We start from the raw sequence: 18,131 nt of genomic DNA on the forward strand, positions 1-18,131 counted from the left end.
CTGTTGAAGGATGTTTGCAGACATGGTGGCTTAAACTGGAGGCTTGTGGTTGAAGGACGGTCCGTAAATTCAACGAGTGGCCAAACGCTGCCTGAGGTCTATTGTTTCCATTTCAGCATGTTTAAACTAAGAGCATGTTGCTATTTTGACTGCTGGATGTATGCCTTTGCCATCATTCTTGTTAGTTATGATCATATTTTATTTACCACCTTAGTTGTTAAAGTAAAAGTACAATTGTGAAAAAGGTCTACATGGCCAGAGGCAGCCCTTTTTGATTTTGCAAACAGATTCCTGATTTAGGTAAAGGTTAGGCTTCAATTACAAGGAGGTGCCTTAGATCAGGGGATTCATAACCAAAAAGTGTGTATATTATGTTAATCAAATGTTATCTTCCATTGCATCTCCTGAATTAAATCTCAAACTGTCTTTCTGACAGGTCAACTATAGCAAGCTATATCTAATCGAGCAAACACGACTTAAAGTGGATGAAAATTGACCTTTCCTATGAATTACTTTCTTTACTTTAGTCATGAGTAAAGATACTGTATAGCACTGACAGATTGCACCTCATCTTAAGGTAAAACTGCGAGCTGGATATCCTGTGCAGACAAACAATTCAGTGTTCTCACAGCTCATGGCTCACGGATTATATCTAAAGCAAAACAAATAATTAAAGATGTAAAAAAAAAACATTTCCTTTAAATTGACAGCAGACTGAAGAGCAGATTGGTCTGACAGAGCGATTAGCAGAGAGTGAGAAAGAGGCCGATTGCGCGATTAACTTGATTTTTCTTTTACAACCACTGACAGATTCCCAATAAACACCAAATGGATTCCTAAACATGCAATCAAGATGAATTGTTGCAACGTGATGGTTCCTATAATTTGTTTGTATAGACTCTAATATTTCTCACATTCTTTTTCCAAGAAGTTAAATATAAATGATCCCTGATATACATATGTACACACAGTTAAAGATTTATAGACATGACACACAGAGAAGACAAGTTAATTTGCTGTCAACACCATTAAGCAGCTGTAACGCAGGAGAGGTGAGAGGATTGTAGTCAACATGGATTATATCAAAGTGTAAAAAGGATTCGTTGCCTCCCCCCGACATGATGGATTAAGCAGGAGAGGTTATTAAGGCCTCTCGAGGGTCTGCCTGCGAATGCATTATAAACCGTGCTTTTGTAAAAGTGCTCCCTTCAGTGTTTAGAGGGAGAACAGTTGCTCCCCTGAGACTTAAGAAAGAGATTTATTTTGTGCAATCCTCTTGAGCTACTTTACTTTTCTCCACATTAAGAAAAAAAGCTGGTGTCTTAATGACTTTAGGTTTATGCTCAAGACTTAATCGGAGAAATGCAGGAAATTAGTGTACTTCAGTTTGATTATCGTTAAACAAAAGAGAAAATCTGATTTAGCATTTACAGTACAGATGAGAATCAAACTTTTAACGTGTAAGTACCACAGAGTATGAAATACTGGTGGAAGGTAATGATCTTAAACTAATGATCATTTCCATATCAATTCATTGGCTAATTATTTTCTCCTTCAATTAATTTATTATTATGTCTTTTAAAAAAGTCTTATATTTTCTTGAGCCCTGATGATGTTGAAATTGGTCTTTTTTATTTTGTCCAAATTATGATATTCAGTTTACAAACAAAAAGAAAACTGCAAATCATCACATTAACCAAAAGCATGAACTAGGGACCTCTGGCAAGGCCCAATTAATGCTAACAAAAACAAAAAAATAACTAATGTATCTGCCACTTGATTTGTAATTTAATTAGCTCTTTAAACCTTAAACCACATTTTCGGAGAGTTGGTCCAGTAGTTATTCCATAATCCTGCTCAAAAACAAACCGGACCGAAGACATAACATAATGAAGTGCAGAAACATCTTGGGGCTATTTTGGGTATTATCTTATCTTATTAATCCTGAGTTGTTATTATTATTTTTTTTTAAACTCATGAATGATAAGCTTTTTTAATGAAACATGACAGAGTCATAGTCTAAACCCCAGAGGCTCAATGATCCCAGTGTTTTAATGCTGCCGAGTGTGGCTGATGCTCCAAAAAACGCATTGAATCTCGGTTTCTGTCAAGATCCGTGCGGACAGTTGGTAATAAGGGGTTAAGCCAATAAGTCGGCCACAGTTCAACAGAGCATTGATTCGCTTGGATGGATGAGTCCACTGATGGCTACGAAAGTTGGGTTTGTGGTAGAGGAGGTGATTATGGATGGACAGGTAAACAAATGCTTTTTGTGCGAAAAAACACTTTAATTTGTGCATCTTATGTTATGTGCATTTGTGTGCTGTGAGGATTAATATCATCATGAGTGTTTTCTGCAGAGGCAATTAGAGCGAGGCACAAAGGGAATTTACAGGCACATTCGTGCTGAGACTAAATGGCGCATGCCGCCCTTTCACCTCAGCAGCCTCACACCCACTCTTCGCTCTGAAACTCGTTTCCTCCGTCATGTTCTTCTGCAGCAGCCTCGCAGATAACCGAATACTGTTTCTTAGGTCAGGTGGCTGAGCTGCCTCTCTGCACTCTAATCTCATTATCAGCCCAAGCTGGCTTTGGCAGGAAGGAAGACAGAATATAAAGAAGTTGCACACAACAACACATCATGACCACTGTCCTTTGAGTCCGGAGACTATCGCAATATAGAACAGAGACAAACCTGGTATAAGAAGAGCGGTGAGTCTGTGACTAAAGAAGAGGAAAACAATCTGTACTGTATTAAATCACAGCGTTCCCCTGTATAATTATTGCTCTGCAAACACAAATCAATACATTTCTGTATAAATCGATTGTTTTCTTTCAAATTGACAGCTTTATATTTTTTACATAAAAGTTGTAGGTGTGGCTTTATTTTCATTGGAATACATAATGTATAATTTATTTCTGCTTTTAAGTTAGAAAGTTATTGAAATGAATGTGAAGGATATAAGAATTAATGAGATTGTTGTATTGTATAACTATTATTTTAGATTTTCATTTCAGCTTAGGTTACCTATCTTTATCTGTACACAAAAGCATGATGAGCGTAAATGGAAAGAAACTTTTGGAACGACTAGTATATAAAGTTTCTACTAATAGTTAATTTAAAGAGGAATCAAAAAGTACAAAGAAACTTCATCTCCCAGTAAAAAAACAAAATGATTTCAGTCCCTGCACAGCATGCAAACCACCCATTAATTCTCAAATAAATTATATTTGACTGTCAACCAACACTTTGTTGTCCCTTTAAGGCCCTGACACACCAAATTGACACCAAAGAACGCGTACCGAAGGCGTCCTGACTTTTACGTCCGCTACATCGGCTACGCCTAGGAACACACCGCAAAGACTTCAGTCGACGAGTGGCAATAACTGTCCTTACCAGCAGGCAGCTGTGTATTTGTCATTCAAAAGAGGCAACACCCGGAAGACAGACTGCGTTATACACCGAGAGAAGAAGAACAGACTGCGTGATATAAACAAACAACAAATAGCGTCTGGGTTCCATTTTCACTCTCTCTCGTCGATCGAAAACATGTATCGTACGCTACTGGCATTATCAGCAATTGGAGTGTTGCTTGCGGCTGCAGAGATTAAGAAGCGGAAGCGAAAAATCAGGAGAAACCGCACTAAATGGGTGAAAACATGGACACTACAGCGAGAAGCTCAGGGGGCTTTCCCGAACCTGTGTCGAGAGCTGTCCCAGGAAGATGGAGACAAGTCCCTGAACTACGGCAGGCCACCCTGCCACACGGCACCAATATTCCAGCTCGAGCCAAGCAGCACAGGGATGAACTATGCCAATATTTTAACGGTGTTGTTGCAGTGCCTTTTCAGTGGGATAAGATATAGCAAATATGTCTGTACAATGTAAACAATCGACAAAAATACAATACGATAAAAATAGTGTGTAACAAAAAAGAGTTTGCCAAATATGTCTAATGCTGTGTTATCAATGGCTGTAGTATCAAGGTACGAAATAAAGTTTTGTATTGCCTATCCTGCTATTTGTGTTTATTCTTTTAATCAAACAGCGTTAATAAAAAAAAAAATGTGCCTACATAACTGTCAGTTGCAGCCGTACATTATTATTGGTTTAACTACTAACAGTATATTTTTGGAGGACAATGGGAGAAAGAATAGAGGGGCAGACAGAAACACCCATCTGAATAATGGCCACTTCTTGCAAAATGTACATTTCCATGTGATGCTCACAATAGGTAAATGAACAATGGTAGACAGTAGCTCTGTCTGTGCGTGCCTTTTTAAATCATTTGTTTTGGTCCCTCACTTCCGCTTCGCTTCTCATGCACTGATTCGCTAAGCTGAACAGCCAATCAGAGGGATTTCTTTGGCCGACTTTCTTTGGCTGACTTTCTTTGGCCGACTTTCTTTGGCCAACTGTTTACCCTTGTTGAATTGGCCGCGGGAGGTGTGAAAATTTGCCGCAAGGAGACGACGGTGCGGGACACACCAACCTGAGTAGGGCGCCGCGAATGCCCGACTGCCTCTGACTCCCAAAATCGGGTTGGTGTGTCAGGGCCTTTAGATGTGAAACATAAAGCGGCCACCCGACTCTGGCTTTGTGCCAGAAAACACTAACCTGGTGGAAATTTCCCATCTAACCTTTGTTTTAAAGCCATTTCAAAGAAAACAGTCTTCTGGGAAGAGAGGCAGGATCCTGAGGGCACAAACCATTGTCTCGGCCTTCAGCTAAACCAATTAAGCCCGAGTGTTGTTAAACTGCTGCTGTTCCAAAACCACAACCGACTCTCTCAGGAAACACATGCCTGAAACTGGGTAAAAGCATTAATTGTTATGTATACATTTTAAAAACGTATGTGTAAAGAACAAATATTAATATTATCACTTAATATAATTTTTTTAATGGACAGTCTTCTATTCAGATTATACAACAACTGCCTCAGGTTTCTTACTCTAAATCAGGGGTTCTCAACCTTTTTTGGGCCAGCGCCCCCCTGTCCATTATCCAGGTCTCTTACCGCCCCCCATCAAAATAAGTAGACTTATTTTCTTCCCTGAATATTAATGTTGACTAAAATTCTGTGTTATATCATTTAAAAAGAATGTCACTGAATGCCAAATAATAGATTTGATTTAACTGGGCAGTTGGAATATCATGATCATTAGTTTACCAGAGAGCAGAAAAGCCATGTGAATGTGAATTAAAATGATATTTATGAGTGTTAAACAAACTCAGACAAGAGCAGAGAATACAAACAGACTGCTACGGAACAGCAGCAATTTCACACATGTCCAGTGCAGAACAAACAGTAGGCTACAAAACTGTACATTAGGCCTACAGAACTAACAGGTCGGAAAGGTGTTGCATTTCGCCGAATTGCGGGGGGGGGAAGGTTAGTGTGAGCCCTGCGCTTGGTGGTTCTCCGCCAGTTTCTTCACTGCGGGTTGCAGAGAACTTAGTTTCAGTCGCAGTGCACCTGAGGCCGTCAAGTTCAAGCGATTGCGGTACTTGGACTGCATGTGAAGGACCTGGCTGAATCCCTGCTCCACGAGGTATGTGGTTGGGAAAGCCAGAAGAAGCAGCCTCGCTTTCTCCCAGAGAGCCGGGTAACGCTGAGAGTATTTGACCCACATGTTGCCCCAGCCAGAGGTGCGGAAAATAGCCTGGGCCTCATCGTCACTCTGGATGTCGATGAGATGCTCCTGTATTGCTGGCTCGCATTCCGCCACGTCCGCCTGAAAGGGCTGCACCACCCAGGTGGGAACATCGAGGTCCAAAAGATCTCTGAAGCGGATCTTCAAATCGGCATTCACCATCCTCAGGTGGTCTGTGTAAATGAGAAGGCGCTCATCGGTAAGAGCCTCAGACACCTGCAATGAGTATAACCAGGACATTGTTATCGGTGCAGAATGTTACCATCCGATTTTAAACTGGTTATTTTATTGCTAATTAGTTTACTAATTGATGTTTCTTTATTCTCATAATACATTCAGAACATAAGTTATTTATACTAACCAGGAACACAAATATAGTGTTGCATAGAGTAGCCTACATTTATTACATGTATCATTTATTATTATCATTATTTAGTAGCCTAGGCTAGATCACCTTGGTCAACAGCGGGAAATGAGCAAACTGCCTCCTGCCTATGCTCTGCCGGTATAGATCCAGCCTGGAGGTGAGACTGTGGATGACCGCCTTGCTCTGGATCAGAGTAACTCCTTTTCCTTGGAGCTTCAGCGTTACTTCATTCATTTTGCCAAAGAAGTCTGTGAGGTACATGATGTCGCAGCGGCTGGATGACACCTGTTCCCCGAGAGCTGCATCCACCTCCTCCAGGAACTCCACGATGCTGTCAAACAGCTCACAAAAACGAGCAAGGCAGTTTCCTTTTGAGAGCCAGCGGACATCAGTGTGGAAAAGAAGACGCTCAAAGGTCTCATCATTTTCCTGACACAGCTGTCGGAACAATCTGTTATTCAGGGCGTGGGCTTTTATTTTGTTTATTGCCTTTACTGCAACATTGAGAGACTTGTGGAGAGGTGGACTTTTAGATTTGGCCACAAGGTTGTGGCGGTGCAAGACACAGTGGACTGTGAGGACATGCGGGACCTGCTCCTTCAGCAGAGTGGTGAAGCCACGGTACCTGCCAACCATGGAAGGGGCGCCGTCAGTAGCACATGCGAGGATGTTGTTGATCGGGATTGACTTATCCTGTAGATAAGCATCCAGTGCATTAAAAATGGTCTGGCCCTTGGTGTCTGTGACCAGATATTTGGAAAATAAAAATTCCTCAGCCATCTCCTGACTGTTGGAGGTGCTATAGCGGACATAGGCCATCAACAGAACATTGTTGTCAGAAGTGGTTGTCTCATCCAGCTGAAGGCTGAATGGAGTTTCCCGCAGGATGGCACACAGCTGCTCCTCTGTATCAGCACCCATTTCATCAATCCTGCGTGCTACGGTGTCATTATTGAGTGGGATGGATTTCAGCACCTGTGTGGGATCACGCTCCATCACAGTAGATATGACCTCTTTGATGGCAGGGAGTACCAACTTCTCTCCGATTGTGAACGGCTGCCCACATTTGGCTATCAGCAAGGAGATGTTATATGACGCTATTAGCCCGCTGACAGTCTCGGTGGTCTTCCAAGCGAAGAGACTGCTGATGGTGCTCCTACCATGTTTCTCTTTGAGGGCCTGGAAGAACGGACGCTCCTTATCTGCCTTATCCGGGTGGATCTTGGTAAGGTGCTCCTTTAAACGTGAGGGTTTCATTCCCTCATTGGAAAATACATGTTCGCAAAGTAAACACATTGGGAGTTGTGCATTGGTAGGAGACGGTATGAAGCCATAGCTAAGATATTCAATAGAGTACTGTCTGCATTTTATCTTTTTCGCGGCCATTTTGCTGATGTGATATGATTTTTGTTGTTTGATGATGCTAATATTTAGGGGGGGGTAGTGTCACGATAACGCTAGAGGGCTAGCTGGTGACATGACAAGACATCGTGCCGGGAGCGGACCGGAAGTCGTTGTAATTTTGAACAAACATAGCTCTGTGTGGAGCAGCCTGGCTAGCCAGCTCTTCCATGTCGTAGCAGACATAGAAACGGGTATTATTTTCATAAACTGACCACTTAGTTCGAATCTGTTAGTGGAATTTGTCATATCAAAACATATCAAAATTTAACAAAGTGACACAGATTATTAACAGTCGCGATCCCAAAATTACAACGACTTCCGGTCCGCTCCCGGCTGCTTTTTGTAGGGTACGTTCGTAAATGCGCTCAGAGCGCTCCGAGCGTCCCCGTTCCACAGTCCAGAGCGCTGCGCTCTGAGCGCTCACAGCTGGGTGCTCTGGCGGAACAGACGGGTTGTCCGAGCGGACTGACCGTTCGTGCATTTACGAACGTACCCGTAATAACACTGCTGACAGCTGACCAATCGCAAGCAGAGTTGTGGTTTCCTATAGCAACAAAAGATGCTGACAGCTGCTTTTTGTACAGGAAAAGACGCTGTGGCCAGCGTTTTTCATGACAAAAAGACATTATTCGTGAACGCCCCCCAAGAACACCTCAACGCCCCCCTTTCAAAAATATTGCTTCCAGCGCCCCCCGACGTTCTCTGAACGCCCCCTGGGGGGCGGTACCGCCCCCGTTGAGAACCAGTGCTCTAAATGAACAAAAGCATACACTGCTCTCTGTTACCTCATTCACATCAACGGTGTTTCAGGGCCGGTTCGGAGCTGGAGCTTGAAAAGCACTGGGTTTTCCTGTTCACACCGCAGCGGAGCAGCCTCTTAGCTCCGGAATCCGGTTCATTTCGAGCACCAAAAAATTGTCCGGCCAGAGCAAAAGCACCACATACGTCACGCTTACGTTGAGGCGGGGGCAGGTGCAGGGGCGGGATCAACTCCTGAACAACAACAAAAAGCCGGCGTTTTATCCAGTTTGTACACAACGATGGAGAAACTTAACAAGCAGCAGTGGTCCACTGAAGAGACCAGCTACCTACTGGGAATCTGGTCTTCCGAAGAGGTACAGAGGAAGCTGGAGCACAATCGGCCATTGTTGTTGTTGTCAGCTGTGAGGGGTTTCCGCGCGGTTTGGCTTTATGAAGCAGGCACGCAAACGGTTACGTCATGACGCAAACGATGACGCAGCACCAGTCGGACTCAGGGTAGTGTGAAAAGAGCGGGAGCTAAACCGAAGAACCAGTTCTGAACCTGAAAAGCTCTAGCACGGAGCTTGAACCGGAGTTGCGTTGGTGTGAATGAGGTATATAAGATAAACGTGTTTTCTTGCGGTTGAAGGAAGGTCACCATGTGTTTGCCATGTTAGTAAGAACAAAAGGCAGGAAACTGGTGGGCACCAAAGCAATGACAGACAAAGTGATAGAAGTGTGAAAATAGAATCACCTCTAGTATTGCAATTAAGCTTTACATCCTTTACCATTGCAGATTCATGCTGTCTGTGACTCAGCAGTTACAGTAATTATCTCATTTGAAATCAGTGAGGAAATATGAATTCTCTGATTAGCACCACAGTCATCTCCACTCAAGGATTTTACAGAAATCTCCAGCACAATATATGTCCAGACTTTGAAACCAACTAATTACACAAAAAGAAGGACAGTTAGGAGAACAGGAATAATGAGGTCTTAAATGCTACGTTTTGGGCTGAATCAATAATTAATCATCAACTGACTTGCTACATAAAAATGAAGCATTGGTAAATGTAATGGCATAAAGAGCTATGTTTTGCCTTAGCGATGAATAATAATATATCTCAGTAGTTATTTGTAGCAACTTTATTCTTTAAAAGCACTTTAAAGCTGCGTTTAACCTCTGCTTTGTTGTAGGTCAATATTTTAGATGTGACACTCATTTTTAAACAGAGGGTGTTAAAAATGTTTCACTCTTATCTTCTCTCGTCTGCAGGCCTTTTTTATATCAACTGTTAGAACGACAAGCATGCAATCTATATTTACAACAATATTGCTTATATCTATAGTTCCATATTTCACACTGTACCATCAGAAATCCCTAAATTATGAGCTAATCATACAATAAACAGGATACCACTCACAACAACTAAGGTCTAAAAAAAACAAAATCATAAGACTGTGAAAACAGGGGTACATAATCAGATTGATTAAAAGTGATGTTTTGTTCAATTACATTGAAAGCAGGGCTTAGAAAATGTCTGAAAAATCTAATTTGCCACCTTTTATGTGGATGTCTAATCAGTGTGGATGGTAAATGCACTCGATTGAAGTATTACAATTCTCAGTGTGTGCCATTGACCCAGAAAGCAATGCAAATAGAAAAGCAATCATTCTGCTGCATTTCAGCGTGGGCAGTTTTTGCTCACAGAAGTCTGCTGGAGACCGACTTAGTCCACAAGATGAACTGTAAGAGACAACCAAGACCAGCAAGGATGACAGGGCTGTTGAACACAAGAGAAGGTTATTGTCATTCTCCGTGAAACCATGTATGGCCGACAAAGTAAACGCTACAGCTTGGGTGGCTATACACGGCGATGTTGGACTAGTGGTATTGTACTCATTGAATGGCAACCTTTTCTTAACTATAAATTCAATTTTTCGAAGTCCCACTTTATTTGAATGATACTTGCCAAAAGTGACCACCCTGACGTTATTTGTTATGTTCACTGACGTACGACTATGAGTGGGACTGCACTATATAAGCTTGATGTGATTTCCTGTTCCTTGGAGCAGCAAACCTCACGTGTGTGAGTTGAACCATATTCCTGTATGCGAGTTAACTCTGCTCCTTCTTGCAAAGATTAGTACCCGACTATTGATTCTCAAACCGGTGTTGAGTGATATTTTTCTAACAAAATAAAACATTGGTAGTTTTCATTACACTGATGCAATTCCCCCGTCTCTCACAGAGTTTAACCAATAGTAGTAGCGACAGGGGGCTGATTGGTCAGCTCTCTGGTTGGCCACTTGAGCACCAATGTATCCTCGCCTGGCTCTGCGAGAGGAGAACGAAGGAAAGAAAGCAGCTTGCGGAATTGATTGCTTCAATCGACTGAAGTTCCCATCAATACTAGAGCTGAACGATTAATCGATTTTAATTCGAAATCGCGATTTTAAAAGATGCAATTATAATTTTGTTTTACTTGTTGTGTGTCAGTCATCCACACCAATCAGAAGTGCTGTGCTCCACATGTACCTGTCATTGTTAACCAATCCGAAATGGCCCATGATAGTAGGTGATACACAGATTGATCCAATCACCTGCCAAGTATTTTTGAAATACTTTTCCAAATGGCTTCCAATGGAGCTTTCCTCGATGGTTTGGTGAAACAAACCATCTGAGTCAGGTTAGTAAATCTCCATCACATGTTTTACATCTATTACAGGGTGAATCTTAAACTGAAGCTTGACTTTAAAGCAACCCAACGGAAGTTTCATATAAGTTTAGTTATTTCACTGATAGCTCGGACTGCGGGGGTGCTAGAGACGGGAGCACGTTGATACGACCTTCCTAGCCGGAGATATGGCCACATTTTACAATAAACTTCAGTTGGGTAGCTTAAAAACAAATATCGCAAATCAAATCGCAATATCTGTCAGAAATATCGCAATTAGATTATTTCCCCAAATCGTGCAGCCCAAATCAATACCGATCCAGATCAAAAGGTGCAAAATTAGATTCTGATCTAGTTGAGTTACATCTTATACAAACGTTACATGCATAGCGTTTGCAGGTTCATTTCAAGCCGTCAAAGTCTGTGGTTTTCCACAAGAATCAAACATTTGTTGGAGTAGATTTTATCAAAAATGTCTGAGGGCGCTTAGCAAACATCTAGTACATGGTCAGAATATAACTTGGTACACATAATCAGTAAACCATCTAGGTCTATTTCACCTTGAAAACCTCAGTAGCTCTGCCATGTAATAAAGTCTGTGAGAGAACTTGTTTTTTAAAGTTTGTTTTAGAGACTTTCTCATTCACCCTCTCATGCCTGAGACCTCATTCACTTATCACCTGAAAATATCCTTACATGGAGTGTACTTTACATTTATAATTTGAAACAGGAATGTTGTTGTGGGGACGGACACTTTGCCTAGTAATGCTTATTTTCCCTTTTAACTGTATGGTAATGTGTGTATATATATATATATATATATATATATATATATTCAGAGTAAAGAAAGGCTGAATTCAACATATTATGTTCATGCCGTTTTCAGGGCTGAATCAGTTGTCATACAACTCAACCGTTTCAGAATAGATTCAGTAGACTTGATGCAAGAGAAACTTTATGACTTCCACCTGAAATGAAGCATATTTGATGTCTAAGCCATGCAGGTAAAGGTGCCATGGTTACTGGGCTTATCAGGGGTGAGCAGGTTTCTTAGAAGCAGCTGTGTTCACCAGATCAATTTAGAGGACCAACCAACCTCTGGGCTTGAAATAGAAATAGCAAATTCCCCTCCTGAAAAAAACCATGTGAAGGTAATTCTCGCTCTATAGATCGTAATTTGACCAAATGCATGACTGGCTGCTGGCATGTAGCTGACAGAGATACAGGAGAGTGCTTCAAAAGCAGTTCATGTTTTTTGGCTAATTACATTTCAGGATATCTATATGTGTTTCTTAAAAAGCAATTTGTCAGCACTCGCGTGATATTTTTTTTTTTTAAGAGTGGTTTATAAAATGACAGCTTTGCCATCCAGTGACTGTCTAAGAAAATCTGTCTGTTAATACACTTTCTTTACATTATTCTTTACTTTCAAATGATTCTTTGTGAGTTTAAAATGGAGCCGTGCTTGTTAAACCTAAATATTTATGTTCTTAGTTATACACAATGGTACAGATTTTTATGTAAGACATTATGAAATACAAAAATACTTTAGAAAAAGCATTGTCAAACAACAATATCTATAGTATTTATGCTGATTGTAGATATATTGGCCTGCATATATGTTAAATTATTTGAATAAATCTCGTTAATGGTTAATCAAGTCAATGACAAACTAATTAAGAATCGAACAATTGTTGCAGAAAGTAGGAAAGCTGCTGGACTAATCTTTGTAAATGCCACACCACAAACAATTAAGAAACAACCGATAATTTCAGTAGAAATAAAAAGTGTCCTTAAAAGGAGCCTGCTTTGAACAAAGCAGTTCTTGAGCTGAATATTATGGTTTATGTTAAAATTACAATAAACATGTTTTACCAAACCTGTAATTACTAATCCTATTAAAATGTTTGCATCTTGACCTATGCATTTCTGGGCAATTACTAAATGGAAGTAAGCCCCAGACTGAGTAATATTTCAGAGTCAGAGTCAATATGAGTAACAGTCGCAGGATAATAACGAAATACGGTATATTTCATTGAATTTCTACATAATCTGTAAACTGGAGTTTCATTTAGAAAAACTGCAAATCCTCTTTTATTTGACCTATATAGTTCTTATTTCAACTCTTGGAGAGCAGCCTCTTTTTGGATTTGTGTGTTTTGAACTAATTTCTGCTTGAAAATATTTGTGTGTGGTAGAGTTCTGTTCCTCACGAACTGGGGAATCATTATACAGTAAATGTTGTTGGTTTGCAGAGTCAAAATAATAATAAGAATCTCAAGACTAAAGTCAATTCTCGAAGGCTAACATTGGGGGGGATGCTGAGGAGCTTATCAAACCCTGCATGGTCGTACTAATGACATCTAGAGAGGCTTAGCGACACCTCAAGTGACGGTAAGGTAATTACTCTGCCCGGCTTCAATTCAGTCATCCCAAAGAGCCAATTATTACAGGATTTGACAGATCACTGAGATTATAAAATACTGTTGGGCCATATATTCTGCTTGGTATGTTGTTTCTATTTTGAGCGTCAACACTCCCAGAGGTATTAGTTCTAATGGCCATTGCCTTACCACCAGCAGGGCCAAATACCGTCAGAATTTGATCCACAAAGTAAATTGATGTTACAGCTGCAATAAACACTTGAGGGCTGGAGAATGAAGTAAGGGGATTTAGAGAAACCACAAAGGGCTCTGGAGCTTTTACAGTAACATACATGGTGAGCAGAAAGATAGAGCAGAGAAAATTGTGACCTTAAATTATAATCTGACCGTTTACATCTTAAATGTGAAAAAAAAGAGCAATAATTGTTTAGACAGTAATATATGCCAACACCCTTTGCGCTCTGCAACATTACTACAAATCGTATTGTTTATTTTCCATATGTTTAATTCTGTGTATGACATGTACATTGTTTGTCCGAACCAATTAACTAATGGACATGGCCATAGATACCAATGTTTAGTATACAGATATTTTGTACTAAGGATGTAATATACAAGCCACTAAAAAAGAACTATCCTATGAAAGATGTGTTAACCTTAATATCTCAAAACCTCTCATCGATACAGCCTTATAGTAACAATGTCAAGAATCAATTAGTTATGTTTTTAGCTAAAGTCAATTAAAAGATTTGTATTAATAGTGCAATAAATAAGAGGGAGTAACATTCCAGAGCTACAGTGAAACACAGTTTAATCTGTAGTGGTGAATCACTGCAGCCTGTGTGGGTGAGTTACCACCATACTATGGTTAAGTATGGTAAAGAAGGTCCCTCAGGTCAATCCTATGGTGGCACCATAGGATTGACCTGAGGGACCTTCTTTAGCTTTGCATGCCCAGGCCTGAAGATTGTAAGGCTAGGTTACACCTCAAACCAGATGACAGGATTAATCTGGCCTCAGCAACCCTCCCCTCCATCTGGCGCGACAGCCGAGCAACAGCAGAAAGGAGCAAGGATGCCTCTCACTCCTCAATGAATACTAATCTCTCATCTCCGATTCCGATCCATTTCTGTCCTTTTACACGTTAAAAGAAAAATAATAATAATCACCTGTATCCCAGGGCTATCACCTACCATTTTAGAACTAACCTATCACCAATTAGGCATGGAAGAAAACTCATCCAACAGGATGACACTACAGAGCAAAAGCCATCTTCTCCTATTGCTTCACCATAACAGGACTATAATCTTCTAGCGTCTAAGTGCAAAACTCATCTGCCGCCACCAGACAGCTCAGTTTGTACCTGCACTCAAAAAAAAAACCCATACATTTTGTACAGACTAGCAGTTTTCACAAATTTTAAACTGAAAATCAATCTTCCTCTTTGGATAAAAGCAAACACTTGCCAATGAAACAGTGTTTTGCATTCATAGTGCTTTAAAAAAATAAAAAGCCTCCGTAAGAGTAGCATCCTCTTGCAATTAAAGTTTTGATGCCGAAGAACAGCACAAATGTCCGAAATATATTTAAGCATTAATAGCATTTATTTGTCTCAAACCATAAGATAAACTCCTCGTAAATCGTTTGTTGCTGGAGACAATAGTATGCCCATTGCAGAGTGTGTGAGTGTGAGTGCGTGTGTGTGTGTGCCTTGTCTCTGAAGTTCACACACTGGTTTTCTACCCACAGCTATGGTCTCATTTAAAGAGCGAATGTACCTCATTACTGTGTGCCATTTCCCTGGGTGCACCTGGTCTAAATCATCAAGACCCTCGCCCACGCCTGGGGTGTCAATGACACATTGCTCGTGGATGCCTCGTTTACATACCACAATCAACGGGGATATCCTACAGGTAGTACAAACGTAAACACATTTGATTTGAATGCTTCTTCCTTTCGTATTTTTCAGACAGAGCTAAGATGAGGCTAAACTGCAACATGACAATCTAATTGGGCGAGTGGGAAGATTTTTTTAAAGTGTCTGGATATTCTCATCTCCCCAGTGAACAAACCGGACTGGTCACCAGTAGCCACATCATTAGCTACATGAAGATGGAACGTAGGTGGAGAGGTGAAAGTGGGTCACAAGGTGTCACAAAGTCTGCTTGATATTCATACATGCATACCACCAATGAAGCACATTGTGGTTGCAGCTTTAGGTTTACTAATGATTCATGCTGAGATTATCTGTCTCTTGTGTTTCAGTGAATATATTTTCCCCTTGGACTACAAAGGATACATATAATTACATGCATTTCAACAGATTTGCCAGAATACACAAAAAGTTGATCTGAGGGTTTATGAACTTTTCATTTATTGTGTTTCCTCATTTACATTTCTTGTTCAATTTTAAAAAGAGAGGAAGAATGCAAACCAGATGAACAGTAACACTTCTAATATAAACTACATACACTGTACGTCTGATCAACTTGCATGTCTCAATACAGTATTTCAAAAAGGCGTGTGTTTTGGCAAACAATATATTTTTTACAACCTGTCAAGATCTTCATACATTTGAAGAGACATGGCAATCTTCATGTTACAGCTGAATAAAGACAGGGAAATTCATCCTCTAAGTGTATACGCCAGTGTTTCCTCTAAATACAAATAGTGGCGGCGCAGTGCAGCTGCTGAAATATGCGCGCCGCTACTAGGGGGCGCCAGCCAGGTACCCAAAAAAATAAATATATTTTTACTTTTTTTATTTTTATTAAAATAATAATAAGTGGCGACCCTTTTTAATTTTTGATTGTTTGTTATGTGGATTTGTGTTACTGTATGTTCAATAAAAGGTGTAATTTTGCTAAATCTTGAGACATTGCCACTGTATGTACTAGGCAGGGCCGATTTTTGGCATAGGGCGCCAGATCTGGGGGGGCGCTGCGCTGGTAGCTCTGGGAGGGAAAAAACATTTTTGACCGTTAGCGCTCATCCAAATTTTCGGCCTTGATGTAACAACATTCATAATTAAGTAAATGTAACACCCTTTTCACACCGGATACACTTTTCATTTGCCCTGTACGATGGGCGCTGTAAGTGAGGAAAGTGGGGGATGTTGGCTTATCTGGCGCACGCAGCCAAAGTGCGAGCGTGGGAGCGAGCGAGGGAGATGGCGCACCGGTACCGGCGCTGTTGTTATTAGAATCTGGTGCTAGCTGCGCTAACGGATATAAGAAGTAGATGTTTCTACAACTAGGGTGGAGGAGAACTCTCCGGTCAGACTGAGAGGCTCAGTGAGGTTAAGGACTCTGAGTGTTTAGATAAGTTAATTTTAGTCTAAGTTATCTCAGAAGGCCTCAAACGTTTTGACCACAAATGATGTAAACACATATTTCCAAGGCACTCCTTTATAATTATTAGGATAAATATAAACAGGTTTGAAATCATTCCAATGTATACTATAGGACAGTAAACCAAAAATATCGTTTAAAGTTGGAGAGATACAAAATATGCATAAATAAACAAATGTTAACTAGGTAACATAAGATATGAATGAACAACAAAAATAAAACAAGCTACATTTATTTGTTATTGGCTCTGGCAAGTTATTGGTTATGTCCATATACTTATTTGATTATTGAAATGTAAACCGATCTTTTTCATATGGGTGTTTTAGAGTTGTACCCCCGAGATCAGGTCTCTAGTAATTGTGTGCTCAAAGTGCACCAGATTGAAGCATTTTACAAAAAAATCTGCATGTCGTCGTTTAGGTGCCCTAGGGATAAAACATTTTTGACCGTTTCTGTCCAATGGGAGGGCCAGGGCCTCTCTCATTTCTGTTTGAATTACACAATGGACATCAGAAATTGGTTTAAAAAGTCTAAGGATTTATTAAAACGAAATAGCAATGAAAGAACTGCAGCCGATGCAGCTGCTGGCGAACCTGCACCTGCCGTTGCAGCAGCACGCCTTAAAGAGCAACTTGCAGGTTTTTTTTTTTTACTACATTTATGCTTAACCTTGCCTGAAAATTACAATTAAAAATGTTAATTAGACCCTCCAGAAAAACGCGATTCTGCGATCGCAGAATTTCCCGCATAATCAGCAAAATGCCGCAGATTTTTAAAAGTCCGCATATTTATCAAAAGGCCGCATAATCCCCGCATTTTTCCACACAAAGTTGAGAAAAAAAATAAAAAAGTTAACTCGTCTTGACGAGTAGTGATGATGAAGCAACGTCATCAGCCCGCGCATCACAGAAGGCAAACACCGTCGTGTGAAGGTGTGGAATTCACACACCAAGATGAACAAATCGAATCCATCACATTTACCCACGAACATTTCAGCTAAAGACCGGGCAAAGCAGTACCCCAATGTCTTGCACGAAAGTGGGGGGAAACTGTTCTGTACCCCGTGCAACTGTGTGTTGGAGCATAAAAGGAAATCGACTGTGAATACCCACTTCGATTCGCTCAAACATTCAAAAATGGTTTCTGCTGCGGACAAGAAAGCCAAGCAACTCACGCTCACAGAGGCTTCAACCTCCAAAACCCTTTCGAGGGTTGCAAGAAACGAGGTGAGTAGCCTACAATATTGAAGCTGGTCAGATAACGAACGAGTAAATGAAAACAGAATGAGGAGGAGGTAGGTGTGTGTGTGTGTGTGTGTGTGTGTGTGTGTGTGTGATGTAGCTTGCTTCTAGTATGCTTGTTTATCATAGCAACTCTTTAAAAGTGCTCCCTTTCATTCAGTAGTAGCCTAGTAACAGGGTGCGGGAGAATAATCACCTTTTTTCCGCTTCACGCATATTTCACAACTGTTCGCATATTTCGCAACTTTCCGCATATTTCGCAACTTTCTGCATATTACGCAACTTCCCGCAATTTTCCCGCATAAAATCAC

At 40.7% G+C, this 18,131-nt stretch overlaps 2 protein-coding genes across 2 annotated transcripts in view; both read right to left on the reverse strand.

The window, feature by feature from the left end:
- Nucleotides 1-18,131, reverse strand: part of esamb (endothelial cell adhesion molecule b) — a 48,769-nt gene that overhangs the window by 18,518 nt on the left and 12,120 nt on the right. The window lies entirely within an intron of this gene.
- On the reverse strand, nucleotides 4,958-7,125 carry LOC307035318 (zinc finger BED domain-containing protein 5-like). The gene is made up of 2 exons (XM_079674465.1): nucleotides 6,110-7,125; nucleotides 4,958-5,871 (listed from the first exon to the last, which is right to left on the reverse strand). Exons 1-2 carry the CDS (start codon nucleotides 7,016-7,018, stop codon nucleotides 5,395-5,397), a joined length of 1,386 nt encoding a protein of 461 aa, XP_079530591.1. The 5' UTR covers nucleotides 7,019-7,125; the 3' UTR covers nucleotides 4,958-5,394.

The sequence above is a fragment of the Notothenia rossii genome (genome assembly GCF_949606895.1).
Source record: "Notothenia rossii genome assembly, chromosome: 4".
NCBI lineage: Eukaryota > Metazoa > Chordata > Actinopteri > Perciformes > Nototheniidae > Notothenia > Notothenia rossii.